The following is a 21,513-nucleotide window of genomic DNA, read 5'->3' as shown; positions in this document are numbered from 1 at the left end:
ATTTTATTTGGTTGTTAATGTTATGTTTATTTATTCAATATTATTCTTTGTCCCTGTTTTGTTTTACAGCTACGTCACTGTTTACGAGAATTGTATAGAATTTCTTACGAAAAACTCGCCAAACTGTCAAAACCTCTGGTTGCGAGACTGAAAAACGACAGCTTGCTGACGCTTGTTGTTTTAACCGCTTTAACCACAATGTTTCCGATTGTTTGAGGGGCGAAAAAAGCACGAAATTTGCTAAAATGCACCGTCGCGGCGGCAAGAGGATCCGCCTGGATGACCCTCCGCCCGAGTATGACAACCCTATGACCCCGCACTTGGAGCCGGAGCCCTACGGGGGCAACTACGGGCATTATGGAGATCCGCCCTACTTGGAGCAGGCAGGAACATCCGGGGCTTCGTCCGACGGCATGTTTGAGTCGCCTCCTACTCCAGGAATGGGGCGCAGAATTACCAGGTAGCCACATAAAGCTGGCCGCAAAGAACATGTTCTAAACGCTTTTTCTGAGCAGGGCCAGAGCTCGAGGCATTACCAACCCGCCACCGTTGCCCATGTCTTATTCGCCTCCGCCAGAGAAGCCTGGACGGGGCCGGGGCCGCGGCAGGCCTCCAGGGAGGAAAAACAACGCCACTGTTGACCTGCATTTTAGGGTTGATCTGGATGATGACTCGCTTTACAACGTGATCAAGAGCGGCAGAGTATCGCTGACTAATGTAGTTGATGACTGGATAGAGAGCTATAAGGTATGCAAACAGACAATGGGAAATAAATCCATTTAATATGCTTCACTTGGTCGTGGCCTTGCAAAGAAAACAAGACTGCTACGCAATCAGTAAAGCATCTGAATAATTTTCCAGGTAAACAGAGAGGCGGCTTTGATCTCGCTGATGCAGTTCTTTATCAATGCTGCCGGTTGCAAGGGGCGAATCACACAAGAGATGCAGGCTCAGATGGAGCACGCGGCGATTATCCGAAAAATGACCGAAGAATTCGACGAGGAATCTGGCGAATACCCGCTGATAATGGCCGGCCAGACTTGGAAAAAATTCAGGCAGAATTTTTGTGAATTCGTGCAAACGCTGGTCAAACAGTGCCAGTACACGATCATCTATGACCAGTTTCTAATGGACAATGTCATCTCGTTGCTGACCGGACTGTCCGACTCGCAAGTGCGAGCTTTCAGACATACAGCTACTTTGGGCGCTATGAAGCTGATGACGGCGCTAGTGGACGTGGCGCTGACCGTTTCTATTAATCTGGACAACACACAGCGCCAATACGAGGCGGAGCGCCAAAAGTCGCGCGAAAAACGCGCCAGCGACCGCCTTGAAGCCCTGCTGGGCAAACGGCAGGAGCTGGAAGAGAACATGGACGAAATCAAGAACATGCTCACGTACATGTTCAAGTCGGTGTTCGTGCATCGATACCGGGACACTCTTCCGGAAATCCGGGCGATTGCTATGACGGAAATCGGCGTCTGGATGCACAAGTTCCATGCCAATTTCCTCGACGACTCCTACTTGAAATACATTGGCTGGACGCTGCATGACAAAGTAACAAACTCCGGTGTTTCTTTGCAGCTTTGCTCACGCTCTAGATTTTTGCAGGTGGGTGAAGTGCGCCTCAGATGCCTCCAGGCCTTGCAGCCGCTCTACGCAAGCGAGGAGCTAAAGGGCAAACTGGAGCTTTTCACCAACAAGTTCAAGGATCGCATCGTCGCGATGACTCTGGACAAGGAGTACGATGTGGCAGTTCAGGCCGTTAAGCTGGTAATCTCCATTCTCAAGCACCATCACGAGATCTTGACGGATAAAGATTGCGAGCACGTCTATGAACTGGTGAGTCACTCTCCTTCTCCAGTGGCTGGTTTTTATTGCAGGCTTCGTGCAGGTCTATTCGTCCCATCGAGCAGTAGCGCAAGCAGCCGGCGAGTTTTTGAACGAGCGCCTCTTCCAGCCAGGGGACATGGATGCGGGAAAAACTCGCAGGGGAAAACGCCGGCTTCCCAACACGCCCTTCATAAGGGATTTGGTGCAGTTTTTCATCGAGTCCGAACTGCATGAACATGCCGCATATTTGGTGGACTCGCTCATTGAGTCAAACACCATGATGAAGGACTGGGAGTGTATGACTGATTTGCTGCTCGAAGAGCCCGGGCCCCAAGAAGAACCGTTGGATAACCGGTGAGAGTTTGTTTATTTAATCATCAAAAAGCAAATACCTATAAGCTACCGTACAGACTTCAAAACTAAATCTTTGTGTAGGTTGACGTATTTTTAATTATTTCAGACAGGAAACCAGTCTGATCGAGATAATGGTCTGCTGTGTGAAACAAGCGGCGACCGGGGAAGCGCCGGTGGGGCGCGGCCCCAACCGGAAAGTCTCCTCATTGCGCGAAATAAAGCAGGTTAGAAATAAAGCTACCTACCTCTGGAAACAATGCTCTCGTTCCTCTGGTTGCAGACTGGCGAAGACAAGCAGAAGCTGACCGAGCACTACATCGGAACCCTGCCGCCGCTGCTGGACAAATTTTCGGCCGATCCCGAGAAACTGGCCAACCTGCTCAGCATCCCGCAACACTTCGACCTGGATCTCTACACGAGTGGGCGGCAGGAAGGATCGCTTCAAGCGCTGCTTGCCAAACTGAAGTACATTGTGCAAGTATTGCACGAACCGGAGGTACCTATATTGAAAGAAACCGTTGAAATGTGTTGGTTTTTGAAAAAATGCCCATTCTTTGCAGGTGTTGGAAACGCTCGCTAAAACTTTGGAAATCCTTTGCACGGAAGGCCATTCGATCTACACCCGATGTGATGTCGCCAGGTCCACGATCATCGACGTGATCGTGTCCGCTTACAAAGAGGCGATTGATGATTGGCGCAATTTGCTGTTGGGCGAAGAAACGCCCAACGCCGACGAGATCTTCAACGTGGTCAGTTCGCTGAAGAAGGTGTCCATGTTCTACGCCTGCCACAACTTGAACCAGTGGGACTTGTGGGAGACGCTGTTCCAGGATTTTAAGGTGGCAAACTGCGGGATTTTTGCGCGTTTGCTGCAATGGTGTGGTTGCAGGACGTGGAAAGTACGCTGCCCGAAGAGGCGCTCAAATACTGTCTGAGCTCCTGCTACTACCATCTGTTGTGGGGCCTGCGGGACTTGGAGGCGGCGCAAGAACGGGGCAGCCTGCAACATTCGGATGTGCAGGATTTGCGCGATAAGCTGGATCAATTTATTGAAGCCTCGCAGATGCTGATCCGGGCCTCGCCGCATGTTGCCATCAAGGCCGAGGCCTACATGGGGCTGTGCGACTTGCTGATAGTGTTCAGGTAAAACGACCGCTTTTCTCCCCTTTTTGCTGTTTTTCTACCATTGTCGTCCAGCGAGCAGCTCAAGTCGGGCCATGAGTACTTGGGGGAGCTCTCTTGCGCCCCCAACAAAGAGTTTCAAGATCTGCTCAATGAGTTTGTGCAAACATACGTGTTTGTGCCCGACACGGACAACGACAACGACGAACCCCAGATCGAAGAGCTGCACAAGCGGCGCAACTTCCTTGCCGCCTACTGCAAGCTGATTGTCTACAACATCATGCCCACTAAGTCAGGTAGGGCGGCGCCCCCGGTGGCGCCCGCGCGATTTTCAGTACTGTTGAGCTTTCAGGCGCTGACGTCTTCAAGAACTACGTCAAGTACTACAACGAGTACGGGGACATAATCAAGACGACTCTGGGCAAGGCGCGCGAGATCAACAAGGTGAACTGCGCCCTCACCATGTGCCTCAGTCTGAACATGATGTTCAACGAAATCCAGAGGGCCGCCGCCCGCAACATGCGTCAGCAGGAGGAATTCTTTGCCTTAAAGGTGGCTCAGCAGGCCAAAAAAAAACAAGCGCTCATATGAATACTCGTGGTGTTTGCAGGAGCTGGCCAAGCGGTTTGCGCTGTCCTTTGGGCTGGACGCCCTGAAAAACAGGGAAGCCATCACGGCTCTGCACAGGGCGGGGATTTTGTTCGCGGTCACCGGCGCTGAAAACGCCGAAGACCCAACCGGGCCGCCCCCCAATTTGCCCTTCTTGGAAATCCTTGCAGAGTTCACCAACAAGCTACTGAAACAGGATAAGAAGGTGGTGATGACTTTTCTGGACCGTCGAATTCACACGGGTAAGTCCAAATACATTCATTTATGAACCGCAAATACAACAAACATACGCATCAGGGAAACAACTTTGCTTTCATCCAAACGGGGGTTTGAAACCTTTTCCTTGAGGCTTCTATAACAGATTGATAAAGAGTGCTCTTATTTCACCATAAAGAACGATTTCTGTACCAAAAGKTGATCGAGAACTTTTACCTAAAGGGAACCCGGAGACCGTTAGGCTCAAGCTGTAAAATTCCAGTTAGTTAAAAAAGTTATTTAGAAAAGTTACCTTGCAGCTTCGATAGCAAATGTGCTATCATTCTCAAAAGCTACCTAAAAAAGAGTATGTTAATAAATTTTAGTATATACTTTCCTGACTGTGTTTCAATTCCAAATCAAAATTAATTCCTGGGTTTCAGTCATTTATTGTCTTTATTTATCAATTAAAATACGTTTCGGTGTATCTTTCCACCATCATCAGTTTTTCTAAAATAACATAGTTTAAAAAAAATTTCATTCATTTAAAAAACAATCACAGTTCGTCAACAGCCTCATCATATCACACATTAAAATACATCACAATTGCAACGCTTTAAAACATTCTAAAATTAATTAGGCCTAACAGGTGATTAGTCAGGACAATCAAATTTGAGAAGAGACTAGAATTCTTTGTTCAGATACTTAAATATTAAATATTAATTATAAACTGTAATTGTTTTTAATTTAAAAAAATTTAAATTTAAATAAAGACAATAAATGACTGAAACCCAGGAATTAATTTTAGCACAGTTAATATTGTATGAATTAAATTAACTTCAACCATTCTGCTTCAACTCTAACCATTCCAAATGAATGTGGAAAAAACTGCAAAAAAGCCACTCAAAACGCTGAAAATGACAAAGCAAAATTTGAAAGAAGCTAAAAATATGTTAAGTGAGCAATCGGTAAAAACCGGAACCAAGAAAAGTGGGCTGAAAAATAAGCCATTTTTAAAAACAAAACTTCGGAATCATTTTTCAGTAATAAATATATGGAAAATTCGGGTCACCCTCCATAAAAGAAAATGCGCAATTAAAAACAAAAATCGAACGATCCGGGCGTTTTTTTCGAAAAATAAACACCTGATTTTTAAATAATGATTTGCAATAAATTGCCGCTCACTGTGAAATCGATCACAGTTGGTTCAGGTATTAATCGAAGATCTTTTGCAGGAATGCCAAGTAGTAGAGGAGAGGACTGGCAGCCTTTGCAGCTTTATCGCAACTCGCTGTTGCATGGCGAAACTGATCAGTTGCCCACAACAAGCAAGAGAGCGTATGGGAGAAAGCGGAAGGATCCAGAATCGGATCACGACGACGATACCCTGTCTGACCAGGAATTTCCAGGAAACCTGTATGGCTGAAGCGACTTGATTTTGGTCAAGAGCGTCAGCCAAACCGGTATCCAGTACTCATTGGTGTTCTTTTGTGCTATTTGCGCGGCCCGAAACCGTGTCTGGTTTCTCAGTTTTTTCTACCTTGTTTCCAACGGTTTTCTAATCAATATATTGGAAGTTTCCGAATAAAACACACGTCTACTTGTTTACAGATTTATTTTCCTCAAATACACCTTCATCCTTTTTGCGTCAAACTGCAGATATTCGTAATAAAAACAAAGTTTTGTGCTCCTGCGACCGCTTGTGACCAAACTGGCAAACCAGAGTAGGTTCCTGTTTGTACGTGTTCTGGGTATTTACAGCGACTAGAAAACCGGGTGGCTTAGGGTGTATTTTCACTGTCTTTCCTCCATTCGACACGAAAACGTGTGTGAGATTCTTCGTGGGTGTGTGGCACATTGTAATGAGTATTTATACTTAACCTAACAACATCTAAGATCACAAACTTAGAGAGCTTAAATTCGAATATGAAAATACATCCTAGAACAGAGAGAAAGAGATAGAGAAGGGCGAATAACCATATATATACACATAACTAGAGATAGAGTGAGATAATATCTTCGATATGTTGTATGCAGGCCGTGCCTCAGTAATAAACCAGATAATTCCAAGTCGATTCGTTTCCATTGCACTTATATAAAGGGGGCAATTTTCAATTTTTTGCGTCAAAACAATCCACAATACAGCGTGATTCAAAAGCAGATTGCTGGCCTTATTTTTTAATGAAAATTTCTGTTACCGACAGATCGTTATGAAAATACAGCGCTTTTTGAATCACCCTATCAAGCAAAACTGCCCCGGCCTCATCAGTAGAACAGCCTTAACTAAATTAGCAGCTAATCCTAAAATAACATCTAGCAGTCGTAACTCTATCAGTATATTAGTTAGAAAATTAAATTATATAAAAAATATATATACAGCTCGTACAAAAGGTAAGGGCTAAAAATAATAATAGAAAAAAAACACAATTACAACCAGCTTTCTTGTGAAGTATAAGTGAATGGAAACGCCGTCAAACATACAAAGAAATACAAAAAAAAGTTAAAACTACATATTAGAGAGCTGGGTTAGATGGGCTATCACAAGGGCTTAAGTTAGTGTGAGTTACAGCTCTTTGGCTCCGCTGTCTTGGTTTTGTGCTTGGTTGTGTGTCGGACACAAAATAAAGAACGATAGAAAGTAAGATGAGTATTGAGTTGGTTTGTTCGGTAGGCCTTCAGCAGCGGGGATATGCTCAATAGGGGGCGAATCGATTGTAGCCGCTGCGGTACACAGCTGCCGCCTGTTACAAACAGAAACGCCGTTAAATCGGCAGAAAGGCCCCCAAAACTCATACTCAACATACACTGGACCGGGGGGACGGATCGGTTTTAGGGGTTCCAAGGGGAAAGTTTCTCGGACACGCTCTAGAAGGAAATTGTTTCGGGTTTTTAAGAGGGGGCCTGATGATGAACGGAACCGGGAGAAAAAATGGGAAAACTTACCCCATATCCCGCCATCGGCCCAATCCCATGGCCCAAATAGGGGTCTGCGTAATCCCTTCCATAGCCAACTGCGGCGTAGCCGGCTACAGGCTGCGCTGCTGCGGCTGCTGCGCCGTACCGCGCCGCCACTGCTGTGTAGGTTGCTGCTGCTGCGTAGCTCGCCTGCGGGGCAGTTGAGAGGGGCGTTTTTAGTAATGGGGCTGCTGCTGCGGCCGCGGCCGCCGCCTAAAACAACAGAGGCCATGCACAGCCATGCACATCTAAAGCGCCGTCCGCAAAATGGGGTTACGTTCCGACATTCTGGCTGTGCGGTTATTTTAGGCCCGGGACGGCCTTTTCCCACCCCCACTTAGGGGATGGATGGGAACAGGCCCGGAAAGGGTGAATCGGTTTGCGAATTCAAACATCCAAACCACACTTAACGAGTAACAATTGTTTACGCTTCGCAGCGCCCCCTTCGCCAGTTGAATTCGCGGTTTGCCATGCAGTCGCATTGACGTCAGTTGTTTGACAGGTGACAGCCGGCAGGGGCCAATCAGGGGGGGCACATATACAAGGGGACAACTACAGGGTGCGGAAGTTTTCCGACGTTTCGTACCTGCAATCTGCTGGTATAGTTGGGGTCTGCAGCATGCGCGGCCAGGAAAGGGTCATAATAAACGCCCCCATCTACTGGAAGCGTGTTCAGCACCGGTGTGTAGCCCAATGCGCCTGAAACAACACAATTTTTCCACCAATTGAACCATACAGTTGACGTAGTCTGTCGCAAGCTATTTGATAGGAGACGTCATTATTTGACACGCCATATTGAAACCTTATTCGCGAGTTGAAATCTTTAGACAAGTTAAGTAGTAATTTGACACTTGTTTTGTTTACATTGATGTCACATTGTATATACTTTCCTGACTGTGTTTCAATTCCAAATCAAAATTAATTCCTGGGTTTCAGTCATTTATTGTCTCTATTTATCAATTAAAATACGTTTCGGTGTATTTTTCCACCATCATCAGTTTTTCTAAAATAACAGTTAGTTAAAAAAAAATTTCATTAATTTAAAAAACAATTGCAGTTCGTCAACAGCCTTATCATATCACACATTAAAATACAATTGAGTAGTGATTAACGAGAGTAATTATAATAAGAGAAAAGTCCATGAAATGATGCAGATTAAAAAACATAACAATGCTCTGAATTTCAGATCGGATACCGACAATCTTAGCTCAGTATATCATACATTAATTAAATGAAACAAACATAGAATATTAACTAACACCCGGTATACTGAAGAATTTTGCAAACCAAAAATAATATCCTCATAATGTAAAGAAAAATAGGTGAAAGTAACAGAAATCAATATAAACAGTATTGTATTCGCTTTGTGTCCAAAATGGACAAAATTTATACTCCAAATGTATGCCAAGGCTTAAAGCAGCAACAACGCCACACATGTAAGTAAAAATATTTAAGTATCTGAACAAAGAATTCTAGTCTCTTCCCAAATTTGATTGTCCTGACTAATCACATGTTAGGCCTAATTAATTTTAGAATGTTTTAAAGTATTGCAATTGTGATGTATTTTAATGTGTGATATGATGAGGCTGTTGACGAACTGTAATTGTTTCTTAAATTAATGAATTTTTTTTTAACTATCTGTTATTTTAGAAAAACTGATGCTGGTGGAAAAATACACCGAAACGTATTTTTATTGATACATAGAGGCAACAAATGACTGAAACCCAGGAATTAATTTTGATTTGGGCTTGATATTAGCTCATATAGCTCTCAAACAGAATTGCAAAAATTCCTTATGTTTAAACTAGAACAGGTACAAACGTGTCTTGCTCATCTATAGAAGAGGTCTGGCTGTTAAAGTTCTGATAATTTCAAAAAAATCGGACCACGGGGCTATTTTCCAGAAATTGATGGTGATTGTTTTGTTCCAATCAACTTTTGCAGGCTTTTAAAGAAATAGTTTAATTCGTTCTCCAACTATAAAACGCGATTATTCGCAACCTAATAATTTTCAATAATATAATAACAATTCAGTAATTGGCCAATAAATCGGGGAAAAGTGCGTAGCAACACGGTCAACGTTGCCAAGCGTAACAAATCATCCCGAACTACTTACCAGCTAAAGGGGTGGGATGGCGGGCAAATGCAGCCGCTGCTGCTGCTGCCGCCGCTGGATACGCCGCCCGCGCTCTTCCTCTCTGGATAGCGGCAACGCCGGCCCTCAAAGTGGCTGCGTCCGTAGGCCACTGGATGACTGGAACTGGAACAAAAAACCCGTTAAAACTCCCGCGCCATCGCTGACCAATCGCGCACATTCTCACCTGCAGGAAGAGCTGGAGGCTTTTTCGTTTGTACTCTCGCAGTGGCATTATTGACCTAAAGAGAAAAATTGGGCGTCAAAAGTGTCCCTCCGGCACTCTAATGAAGGCAATTGTTTCGTGGATGAAGCGCCGAGAGACCCGGGAGGAACAAAAGAAACACAGAAACAAGTGCCTGCATTAGAGGGCGAGGGCTGCGCTAAGCAGCCCTCGCCTTTACTGGCTGTTACAGCTGGGGGGCTTCGAAATCAGGCAACAGCGCACAGGAAAAAATGCAATTTGCCTGATTTCGACTTACACGGTTTACTATGCATAAAACCTGCCAAAATAGGGCTGTTCCCGTGGCGGAAAAGACCTTTTTCGTCTGGCAACCCTCCAAAGGTCTGAGCATTACAAAAGAGCCCTAAGAAAACGGATTTTATACAATCAAAATGGGAGTGCCGCGCGCCAATTGGTGGGCCATCTGGGTGAATCGGCCATAATATAAAATTGCCGTGTTGGCCTCAAAAAAAGCCCAATAAATTGCCGGCCTCTAGAACGTTACCATTGCAGGACAATTCAGGTAAGTGACATTCCTTTTGCGGCTGTGAAAGCCGATTGAATGGTGAAAACTCGCTTGGCAGAGGCCACACACTGTCCAAGCAAACTGCTTTTAATCTTCGTTTGGAGTTTTTTCAAGAATCGTCACTTTGCCTGAAACTGTGCCTAAATCTAGCTTAATCTAGGCCTTAGAGCTAGACGCAAGTCCAGACTGTCCCGATAGCTATGCTCAGTTCTTAAGCCCACTTCGCTGTAGTTAAGTGGACGCTTTTCTCATTTCTGCAAAGCTTTTTGCAGGCTTTCCTGCAGCTTGCCGGTCGATATATCCTGCGGTTTGGCTCGTGATTTTCTCGCAGTCATTTGGCAGGTTTGTGTGAGACCAGCAGAAAAATCGAATGTCGACGCCAGGAATCTTTTAGACTTTCGCGTTTTTCGGATTTTCATCTTCAACTTTGGGAATTTCTGGACAGTCATTGTCCTGTCCGCTTTGAGCACAACTTTCCAGATTATACCGCAAACCGTTGTATAATGGTAGACGCCAGAACATTTTTGAAACTCTGATTCTGATTTTTATCTTCTAGTTTGCACATTTCTGGACAGTTCGTATTCTATCCGATTTTAGTCCAAGTTTTCGTGAACAATTTTGGAAGGTCTGTGATTCTACAGGAAAAAATCTTGCTCCTGCTTGCAGGGTTGTAGGCGCCACCAGTTTTTTTTAACTACTGCGTTTTTACTATTTTCTTTTTCAAGTTTGTGAACTTATGGACAGTCCGTGTCCCGTGCGATTTTACTTTAACATTTCATAGATACTTTTGGAAAGTTTTTGCATCTACAGGAAAAAATGCACACTCCAACTTGCAGGATTGATGACGGGAAGAATTTTTGAAAGCTACCGCGTTTTTTCTACTTTTTCTTAGGGTTTAAGAATTTCTGGACAGACCGTGTCCTGTCCGATTAGACTAAAATTTTTCCGAGGTGTTTTAAGAAGGTTTAAGCATCCACGGAAAAAAGAGCTCGCTCCAACTTGCGGGATTGTTGAAGCCAGACGTTTTTAAAAATCACCGCGTTTTTACTGATTTTTATCTTCAAGATTGTGAATTTCTGGACAGTCCGTGCCCTGTTAGATTTTCCTCCAAATTTTCCTGGGTGCTTTCAGAAAAGTTGCGCATCCACAAAAAAATCACTCTCCGCCTTGCAGGATTCTTAAAGCCAGTATTTTTTTATCATCGTATTTTGAGTCATTTTTGAGCCAATCCGATTGGACCCCAATTTTTTATGAATACTTTCGAAATATTTGTGCATCCACAGGAAAAAATTGCGCTCCGAATTGCAGGACTAATAGTAAGAAAATTTTGAAAACTACCGCGTTTTTTGCTGCTCTTTACCGTTAAGTTTCGGCATTCATGGACAGTGTATGTTCTCCTGTCCGATTTTGCTCCAATTTTTCAAGAACAATTTGGAAAGTTTTTAGATACAGCAAAAAAATCTTACACGATGTTAACGCCAGTATTTTTTTTATGCTTTTAAAACTATCGCGTTTTAACCGCTTGCACCTTCAAATTTGGGAATTGCTGGACAGTCCGTGTCCTGTCCGATTTCACTCAAATTTTTCATGAACACGTTAGGAAGGCGTGTGCATCCACACGGAAAAAATATCCTCTCCAAGTTGCAGCAGTTTTGAAGTCAGAATTGTTTAAAAGCTGCCGCGTTTTTGCTGCTTTTCAGCTTCGAGTTTCGGAATTCGCTGACAAACCATGTCCCGTCCGATTTTGCTCCATTTTTTCTTGAACACTCTCGAAAGGTTTCTATATCGATAGCAAAAATGATCTTGCTCCAGCTCGCATAATTATTAACGCCAGTAATTTTTTTAAGACTAGCGCGTGTTTACTGTATTTCAACTTGAAGTTTGGAAATTTCTGGACAGTGCGTGTTCTGCCCGATTATACTCCCGATTTTACCTATGTGCATTAGAATGGCTTGTGCATCCACAGATAAAAAATCACACTCCCATTTGCAGGATTGTTAAAGCCAGGAATTTTTATAAACTACCGGGCCTTTTCTGATTTTCATCTCCAAGGTTGGTACCTTCTGGACACTCCGTGTTTTGTTCGATTTTGTTCTAACTTTTCATGAACAGTCTACGAAGTTTTGCATATCGACAGGAAGAAAGCCCCTATCCAGCTTTCACGATTGTTGACGCCAGGATTTTTTTAAGAGTCCCGCGTGTTTACTGCTTTTATCTTCAAGTTTGGAAATGTCGGGACTGTCCGTGTCCTGTCCGAATTTACCCCATTTTTTCATGAACACTTTCGGAAGATTTATGCACCCACAGGAAAAAAATTACTTTCCAATTTGCAGGACTATTGAAGTCAGAAATTATTTAATTTACCGCGGTTTGGCTGCTCTCATCTTCAAGGTTCGGAATTCGTGGACAGTCTGTGTTCTGTCCGATTTTTCTCCATTTTTTAATGAACGATTCAATACCCACAGCAAAAAATATTGCAGGATTGTTAACGCACGGAATTATTTTAAACTATCGCGTTTTCAGCGCTTTTCATCTTCAAGTTTGGGAATTTCTGAACAGTCCGTGTCCTGTCCGATTTGACTCAACTTTTTCATGAACACTCGGAGAGTTTGCAGAAGAAATTCAATGTCCTGCTTGCTGGATTGTCGATGCCACATTTGTTTTTCTCGATTGAATTTGAAGCAAAGTTCCTGTGTACTCTTGAACCAGTTGTGTATCCCCAGAAGAAAAATGAAGTTGGAATTTACAGAATTGGGGACGCAGCCATTTTTTTAAATTGCGCATTTCCTGCCTCTTTTTACAGCCAATTTGACCTGCATAATCCGATAAATCGTACGATTTATTGCTGTCCTAGAGAATGTTATGGGCCTAAAGCCAAATGATGAAGCCGGCGGTGTTGCCGTCCAGTGGGCACAAACAAGCATACATTAAAATGCAAAACTGACTTCTTTCTGCGCATGCTCCAACGTTTATGAGAGACGACCAATACGACCTAACCTTAAGATCGACCACATTGTTGACAATTGTTGATCGGAATCTGAAGTTTATATATAAATAATCTTTATTTCCTACAGAAAAAGGCTATCGACCCAATCCGTCTTTCTGCCCTCTGAAGAATTAAACATGTTTAGTAGGTTCAAAATTCAAGTACGATGTTCATATCTTATTTAATAAAGAATCGCTGTGGGGACCTTGTATCTATGTAACGTATGTCCCATGAATGTAACAGAACTTCATTTTATTCCCTATTTGAAATTTTTAATGCTGTTTTCTTTTTGGCTTTCTTATTATTTAGGATTTGTTAGGACATGTAGAGTGCGTGATGCATGTCCCATTTTGGTGATGTACACAATAAACCTTTTTTAAATAGGAGTTGTTTATTATTTCTTTATCTGTTATTAAGTTCAATTTGTTAACAGTTACCGAACGTAAAGTTGAGGTTTCGTTTATAGCAGTTTATACTCTGCACAAAGTGGAATTTTAACCGGCATTTTTCCGCATAGCTTATTTAATAAAAGTTGCAGGTAATTGTAATTGTTGTATAAAAATAGTATAAGAAAAACAATAAGTATCATCTATTTAATCATTAAATTACAAATTACCTGAAAACCGTAAATGACAAAAGTTTAAAAAATAGGAGAACTAATCCGCAGTGGTTAAAAAAGGAATGTAGGTACAGATACAGAAAAAGGGAAGCGGCCTGTTCGATATTTAGAATAGTGAGAAATCTGCTGAGAGTAAATACTATTTCAAAATCATCCCCCTTCAGATCAACAATGCAGTCAAACTTAGGTTAGGTCCTTAGGACGTCTCTTATAAACGTTGGAGCATGCGCAGAAAGAGGTGAGTTTTGCATTTTAATGTATGCTGCAAAAACAGAGCGGCGTTGCCATTGATAAGATGAGCAGGGAGTGCGCGAGCTGAGCAGCGCTGAAGAGACAACCTGGACTGGCGCGCGCTTATGCTAGTCAAGTGGGCGGTTGTGGCAAGAAGCGTCGCCAGGGCCCCCGCCCGATCCGGGGGCGGTGGCGGCGCCCCCCTGGCCTTATCCACTTACCTCCTCGGCGGCCCGTGAGCGGGAGGGAGGGGGATCGGAACTACAACTGTCGCGTCATCCACGCAAGCCAATTAAATGGCCGACACGGTCTAAAGACAACGTACAGACATTGGAGTACCCGATAGCAAGTAAGTGACTTACAACAGAGTTCGACATAATCTGACTTAAGAGAGAGAGAGAACAACTGATGGTGTGTGCGGCAAAAGAACGTCAAAACAACACGTGTGAAGCGGGGGGGTGCTACCGGTTAGTCACTAAAGCCATCAAGCCAGCCACACGGGGGTTTTGACCTTGTTTTACCGGGGAGGGACGGGACAGGCCAGTGCTACACGTAGAGCTAGATAGTCATGCACACCTCTATTTTTCTTCCCTCAACCACGGTGCCGTGTAGTCGGTCTCGTGCGCGCTCCGCATCAGCACTATTTGCGAATGTTACAAAACCGAACCCCTGCATGCAGAGACAGACAAGACATGCATTATAAACAGCTCTTCAAACGCGTGCAATGACATGATGACGTTAGACATTAGACATGCCTCTGTCTAGAAGCCTCATTCCACACTCGCTCACTAATTCAGCTTTGGGGTTAGATAGACTACGTTATACGGTTAGGCGTCGCTTTCGGGCGGCGACCGCGTTGCGCACCATTTGCCCACGCACTATCAGCGAGCGTCGGAGCGCACGGCTCGTAGTCCGAGCGCAAACGCCCCGCCGATCATTGTCCGGTTACTCAACGCGAAAGAGACGCAGCGGCGACGCCAGGAACCACTCAGAAAGACGATCAGAGTTTGCACCATGGAGAACAAAACTAGAAGACGATCCATGCAAGTAAAGAGAGCAAACTGCCCCGAACTTTCCGCCCAAATAACCGGACAATGTGCGCGTGTCGCCGCCCCGGGTCCAGCTACTGGCTTAAGCCCCACTGCCACCAACATAACCTAGTCTACACCCATTTCGGTCATCGACAGAAAAAATCATAAACTCGCATACCAGACTTCTAGGCGGCGTTCTTTTGTCAAACAAAATTAAAATTAACTCTTCTTTTTTTAATCAATGGGCAATATATATATTAACAACAACCTAGGTTCAACCTATCACTATCTAACGCAAGAAACGAACTGAATTAAGTGAACCAGTGGACAAGTTCCAAAAAAAAAATCAAAATACTGGTCGTTAGTCAAATATGTCAATGGACAAGGCAAATACATCAACATAGGACAGTGATTCTGGGGCCTAGCTGGGTTTTAACTGGTTTGGGACAAGTGCTTTAGAAGAACTGGCTGATATCGTACGCTTCGCCTTCCTTGATCTACCTGGGCGCACTTTCAAAAGATAATTCAGTGTCGTTCAATCTTCTTTTGAGAGCCCGGAAGTTGCCCTATTGATAGAGGTGCAATGGGACAAATAACACGCCACTATTGGCAAGGCGCATCTCTAATAACCATAACTCGACATCCCATGCATGGGATTTCGAAATTTAAACTCCCTTAGAACGATAATTCAAGCGCCTTTAAATCTCTGTTAGAAAATTTTGAAATTGTTCTACCAATAGATGCGTAATGAGCCAAAAGACACTCCGCTCTTCTAAACGCGTATCTCTAACAATCATAATTCGATTTTCCGTTCACGGAATTTCGAAATTTAAGCTCGCTTTGAAAGAGAATTCATGCGCCTTTAAATCTCTGTTGGAAAATGTTGAAATTTTTCCACCAATAGATGCGTAATGAGCCGAAAGACACTCCGCTCTTCTAAACGCGTATCTCTATCATAACTAGATTTTCCGTTCATGGAATTTCGAAATTTAAACTACCTTTGAAAGAGAATTCATGCGCCTTTAAATCTCTGTTAGAAAATATTGAAATTGCTCTACCAATAGATGCGTAATGAGCCAAAAGACACTCCGCTCTTCTAAACGCGTATCTCTTACTATCATAACTCGATTTTCCGTTCATGGAATTTCGAAATTTAAACTCCCTTAGAAAGATAATTCAAGCGCCTTTAAATCTCTGTTAGAAAATTTTGAAATTGCTCCACCAATAGATGCGTAATGAGCCAAAAGACACTCCGCTCTTCTAAACGCGTATCTCCAACAATCATAACTCGATTTTTGTTCATGAAATTTCGAAATTTAAACTCCCTTTGAAAGAGAGCTCAAGCGCCTTTACATCTCTGTTATAAAATTTTGAAATCGCTCTACCAATAGATGCGTAATGAGCCAAGACACTCTGCTCTTCTAAACGCGTATCTCTAACAATCATAACTCGATTTTCCGTTCATGAAGTTTTGAAATTTAAACTCTCTTAGAAAGATATCTCAAGCGCCTTTAAATTTCTGTTAGAAAATTTTGAAATTGTTCCACCAATAGATGCGTAATGAGCCAAAAGATACTCCGCTCTTCTAAACGCGTATCTCTAACAATCATAACTCGATTTTCGTTCATGAAATTTCGAAATTTAAACTCCCTTTGAAAGAGATCTCAAGCGCCTTTAAATCTCTATTAGAAAATTTTGAAATTGCTCCACCAATAGATGCGTAATGAGCCAAAAGACACTCGGCTCTTCTAAACGCGTATCTCTAACAATCATAACTCGATTTTCCGTTCATAAAGTTTTGAAATTTAAACTCTCTTAGAAAGAGATCTCAAGCGCCTTTAAATTTCTGTTAAAAAATTTTGAAACTGCTCCACCAATAGATGCGTAATGAGCCAAAAGACACTCGGCTCTTCTAAACGCGTATCTCTAACAATCATAACTCGATTTTCCGTTCATGAAGTTTCGAAATTTAAACTCTCTTAGAAAGAGATCTCAAGCGCCTTTAAATCTCTGTTAGAAAATTTTGAAATTGCTCCACCAATAGATGCGTAATGAGCCAAGACACTCCGCTCTTCTAAACGCCTACCTATAACAATCATAACTCGATTTTCCGTTCATAAAATTTCGAAATTTAAACTCCCTTAGAAAGATAATTCAAGCGCCGTTAAATCTCTGTTAGAAAATTTTGAAATTGCTCCACCAATAGATGCGTAATGAGCCAAAAGACACTCGGCTCTTCTAAACGCGTATCTAACAATCATAACTCGATTTTCCGTTTATGAAGTTTCGAAATTTAAACTCTCTTAGAAAGAGATCGCCTTTAAATTTCTGTTAGAATTGCTCCACCAATAGATGCGTAATGAGCCAAAAGACACTCCGCTCTTCTAAACGCGTATCTCTAACAATCATAACTCGATTTTCGTTCATGAAATTTCGAAATTTAAACTCCCTTTGAAAGAGATCTCAAACGCCTTTACATCTCTGTTAGAAAATTTTGAAATTGTTCCACCAATAGATGCGTAATGAGCCAAAAGACACTCCGCTCTTCTAAACTCGTATCTCTAACAATCATAACTCGATTTTCCGTCCATGGAATTTCGAAATTTAAACTTCCTAGAAAAATAATTCAAGCGCCTTTAAATCTCTGTTAGAAAATTTATAAATTATTCCACTAATAGATGCGTAATGAGCCAAAAGACACTCCGCTCTTCTAAACCCGTATCTCTAACAATCATAACTCGATTTTCCGTTCATAAAATTTCGAAATTTAAACTCCCTTTGAAAGAGATCTCAAGCGCCTTTAAATCTCTGTTAAAAAATTTGGAAATTGCTCCACCAATAGATGCGTAATGAGCCAAAAGACACTCGACTCTTCTAAACGCGCATCTCTAGCTCTCATAACTCAACTTCCCATGCATGGATTTTAAAAATTAAAACGCCGCTCAGAAGACAATTCAAGTATTTTTAAAGGGCTTAGAGAGTTTTCACATCGCGCCAACATCAAGGGCGCTTTGAGCAGATTGTCGCCCATTTTTCACTTAGCGGCAACTCGTAAGCCTGATAACTCAAACACCCCTCACAAGATTTTAACATTTAACTCCCCCACAAGAAAGCTACTGAAAATGTAATTAAATCACTCTGAGAGAGTTTTTGCATCGCAGCCCCCTAAAGGGTGTTACTGCGCCCATTAGCGCCCAAATGTTGGCGAGTGAAAACCTGTCGATCCGATTGGTTAAAGGGATGGCAATCATGAAATGAACAGCATTAAGAGTATATTAAGGTTACGGTACATCTAACTACTGGTGAATTGATTATGGATGGCACTGAGCTGGTGTTTTTAATGGTCAATTGATTAAGTTGAAGCGTTCTAAATCTAGAGCACACATCCCAAACCACCGTTTAAAACCACACAAAAACAAAATTAAGACAGACAGTTCCAAAAAATACAAAAAAATTACAAGGAAATTAACAAGGCAGAAGATGAATCTAAGTGGAACGTGACCTGGCAGGAAAACCAGACGCTACAGTTTCGGAGTGATTAAAGAGCGTCGAATTTTCCCAGGGGCCGACGCCAATGGAAATGAGGGCCGACAGAACATGTCAATCGAAAACGAAAAATTAATAAATAAAATTCATTAAAATAATAAAGACGATCCGACAGCTGCTACAGAGCACAATCATTAAATGGAAACTCAAAAATTCTCACTACGCCATCATATAAATGCCTCAATGTTTAGTAGAATTCAAGTCATTGTCAAATTGCACAATTGCACGGTAAATGTATATATATGTATATATAAATGGCTGGCCGCCAATGGCCGAAGGACCAGTGGCGACCATCGCCGATTGGACGGTGTTAACCGAAGAACGTCCAATGAAGATGAAGATGACGATGTTTTCCAGTTAACACCATGGCAACCAGCGTGAAATATAGCAAGTACATGCATCATGTAGTGATTACACTTTGAGGTAATCACTGAGAATGTGAGAGGAGCCTACTGCGCTTTGCTGCTATCAAATCTAGGGTGGCAACGTTGCGTTTTTCGGGTGTAATCGCTAGAAAAGCCCACAGAATTCGATTTGAAGCAGGCACTGAATGAAGCAATTGAGTGATATACAGAGTGTACCAATGTGGCAGATGAGGCATGGCCGAGTTCAAATCGAAACCGCGCCCCCTTTTACGCTAAGGAGAAAACAACCTAAAGACTATTTCGTAACTGTAACTGTGGCATAACAAAAAAACGTTCGTGAAACACGAAAAAAACTGATCGATCTAGTTTAAGCACAAAAAGCCGTGTTCCAAATAGGTTATATGTATAAATGGAATAAAATGCAAGAAAACCACATTTTCCGAAAAAGCCATGCTAAAATCACTACTGGTCTATAATAGTTGGTCAAAAACAGTTCAAATACAGAGAAAAGTTTGGTTAGACATTCTGTACACAAGACAAGAACCAGTGGTGGCTCGTGCCGCATTAGAATGGCCACGAGCCGCCACTGTTTGAGGGCCGTTCTTCGATAAACGCGCAATCCATGGGCTTTGGAAGACAATTAACCCCCGTCCAGTCCAAGAGAGCCAAAACAAAGTTCATTCAATTCATTGAATATTTAATAGCAACATAGCCGGCTCATTGAGAATCAAAAATAAATAAATAAGTAAATGTCTTCAACATACCTTCGATCCTCGTTCATTAAAGATTATTTCTACGTCTAATATTGGTCCGAATTGCTACAAAAAAAAAAGGAAATTAGCCGGGGGCGCAGCCCCACAACGGGCCCAACTTACACCAAACATGGCCCTCAGGTCAGGATCCCTAAATCTAAATGGAATGTTCGACACATGCAGCCTCTTTGGCTGGTTGGCCAGATCCGTAGCTGCCTGGGCGGCCTGTGCTGCCTTTGCGTCTGCCGCCTCCGATGTGGGCGGCTGCACGGTACCATTTTGTTGAATTTCAGTCTCCTGCAACGCAACGCCACCCTTAATCCCCGATTCCCGCTAATCCCCATCAAACCCTTACCGGAGTCAATGGATCACATTTGAACTGATTCTGTTGCTGTTGTTGTGCAAGCGCGACAGCGGCCGCCGCCACTGGACTGCCCACCAGTCCGGAGGGCGGCTCAGGGGCGGGCGGCCCTTGAGGTGGCGGCGGGCTATAAGGGGGCCCAGCTCCAGGGGCGGGCGCCGCCGTCGGCGGAGGAAGCAACGGGGCTGCCGTCTTATCCTCTTTTACTTCGCCGTTCTGTGCTGGAAAACCAGAGGCGGGCGCCGCTGTCCCAAAGGGCGTGGTCATGCCCGTCGGAACCATGTGCTGGAAGATAAAACACATTTTTCAGTAAATAATATTTGTCTGTTGATAGATAGTAATCGAGTAAAGACGATTTATGGGTGGTGCAAGCCACTGATTATTGGCTCACAGACCCGCTATTGTAGTCTCAATTGGAAGATCGTTCAGACGAAAGACGAAGCTACTAGAACGGGCTTTAAAAAGGTGTCTGGACTTGGAAAATCGTGTCATAAACAAGCGGGTTTTGGGCAAATGAAGACTATCCCGCCGTCTGTACGTTACGTCACTGTTTACTCATTTCTAACGTCGCGATTGAAAAACCTGTCGAACAAAAAACAGAGACACTTAAATGGCCTTTCAAATTATTTTGAAGCATTGAAAATCCTCTCATAAACAACCGCGTTCTGAGTCCTTAAAGATCGATTAGAAGGCGTAGCACTGTTCATTAGCTTCCAGCCTCGTTGGTTCAATCCTAATAGATAAAATGTTTAGGGTATAAATGAAAATTATTAAGCAGCCTTCCTTACGAGGATTTAATTTCGCAAATCCTCTCCTAAATAACCGAGTTCTGCGCAAATGAAGACTGTCCCGCAGCCTTTACGGGACGCTACTGTTTATTTATTCCGAACGACGCTGTTAAGTCGCAATTGAAAAACCGTTCAGACAAGAGTCAAAGACAATTCAAAGCGCTTTCAAATGCTTCTCGAATTGTGCAAACCCCCTCAGAAATAGCTGAGTTCTGAGTCATTAAACACGAGTTATAATGGAAACCAGTTTTCTTTTGCTATCAGTGTCGCTGTTTAAATCTCAATAGGAAAAACTTTCAAACAATAAATACAGACACTTAAAAAAACTTGCAAGCGCAGATATTTTGAAAATCCTCTCATAAACTAGTGAGTTCTCAGCAAATGAAGACTAGTCCGCAGTCTTTACGGGACGCCACTGTTTATTTATTCCTAACGACGTTGTTGAAGTCGCAATTGAAAAACCGTTCAGACAAGAGTCAAAGACAATTCAAAGCCCTTTCAAATGATTCTTGAATTTTGACAATCCCTTCAGAAATAATTGAGTTTTGAGTCATTAAACACGGGTTATAATGAAAGCCAGTTTTCTTTTGCTATCAGTGTCGCTGTTTAAATCTCAATAGGAAACACTTTCAGACAATAAATACAGACACTTAAAAAAAATTGCGAGCGCAGATATTTTGAAAATCCTCTCATAAACTAGTGAGTTCTCAGCAAACGAAGACTAGTCCGCAGTCTTTACGGGACGCCACTGTTTATTTATTCCTAACGACGTTATTGAAGTCGCAATTGAAAAACCGTTCAGACAAGAGTCAAAGACAATTCAAAGCCCTTTCAAATGATTCTTGAATTTTGACAATCCCTTCAGAAATAATTGAGTTTTGAG

At 42.8% G+C, this 21,513-nt stretch overlaps 2 protein-coding genes across 5 annotated transcripts in view; one reads left to right on the top strand and one right to left on the bottom strand.

The window, feature by feature from the left end:
• The first annotated feature begins 73 nt into the window (after positions 1 to 73).
• LOC109534726 (cohesin subunit SA-1) lies at positions 74 to 5,721 on the top strand. The gene is made up of 13 exons (XM_019900492.2): positions 74 to 460; positions 516 to 747; positions 862 to 1,557; positions 1,612 to 1,842; positions 1,895 to 2,187; positions 2,294 to 2,411; positions 2,468 to 2,683; positions 2,748 to 3,026; positions 3,077 to 3,330; positions 3,385 to 3,605; positions 3,662 to 3,861; positions 3,920 to 4,160; positions 5,349 to 5,721. Exons 1-13 carry the CDS (start codon positions 246 to 248, stop codon positions 5,537 to 5,539), a joined length of 3,387 nt encoding a protein of 1,128 aa, XP_019756051.1. The 5' UTR covers positions 74 to 245; the 3' UTR covers positions 5,540 to 5,721.
• LOC109534727 (RNA binding protein fox-1 homolog 1) overlaps positions 5,712 to 21,513 on the bottom strand; it is a 24,930-nt gene continuing 9,128 nt past the window's right edge. Inside the window, exons 2-11 of one of the 4 annotated variants that reach the window (XM_048662659.1) lie at positions 19,837 to 20,127; positions 19,605 to 19,778; positions 19,494 to 19,547; positions 14,364 to 14,456; positions 9,390 to 9,444; positions 9,185 to 9,328; positions 7,655 to 7,767; positions 7,057 to 7,281; positions 6,918 to 6,978; positions 6,829 to 6,854 (exon numbers count right to left, since the gene is read on the bottom strand). In XM_048662659.1, coding sequence (XP_048518616.1) covers positions 6,943 to 6,978; positions 7,057 to 7,281; positions 7,655 to 7,767; positions 9,185 to 9,328; positions 9,390 to 9,444; positions 14,364 to 14,456; positions 19,494 to 19,547; positions 19,605 to 19,778; positions 19,837 to 20,127 — 1,185 coding nt within the window. In that variant the 3' untranslated portion in view covers positions 6,829 to 6,854; positions 6,918 to 6,942. Of the gene's footprint in view, positions 6,855 to 6,917; positions 6,979 to 7,056; positions 7,282 to 7,654; positions 7,768 to 9,184; positions 9,329 to 9,389; positions 9,445 to 14,363; positions 14,457 to 19,493; positions 19,548 to 19,604; positions 19,779 to 19,836; positions 20,128 to 21,513 lie in introns of all 4 variants that reach the window. The other 3 variants (XM_048662658.1, XM_048662660.1, XM_048662662.1) reach the window with 3 other exon arrangements.

Source organism: Dendroctonus ponderosae, unplaced genomic scaffold, assembly GCF_020466585.1.
Source record: "Dendroctonus ponderosae isolate FM_Combo_2020 unplaced genomic scaffold, Dpon_F_20191213v2 Dpon_F_20191213_11, whole genome shotgun sequence".
Taxonomy (NCBI): domain Eukaryota; kingdom Metazoa; phylum Arthropoda; class Insecta; order Coleoptera; family Curculionidae; genus Dendroctonus; species Dendroctonus ponderosae.
This window is presented reverse-complemented; position numbering and strand designations above follow the sequence as displayed.

Bases quoted from the DNA above. Each gene is read 5' to 3' on its own strand.
- LOC109534726 (XM_019900492.2), top strand. From the start codon at position 246: ATGCACCGTCGCGGCGGCAAGAGGATCCGCCTGGATGACCCTCCGCCC. The intron at 748-861 runs GTATGCAAACAG...ATAATTTTCCAG, and splicing joins ACTGGATAGAGAGCTATAAG to GTAAACAGAGAGGCGGCTTT. The intron at 1,843-1,894 runs GTGAGTCACTCT...GGCTTCGTGCAG, and splicing joins GCGAGCACGTCTATGAACTG to GTCTATTCGTCCCATCGAGC.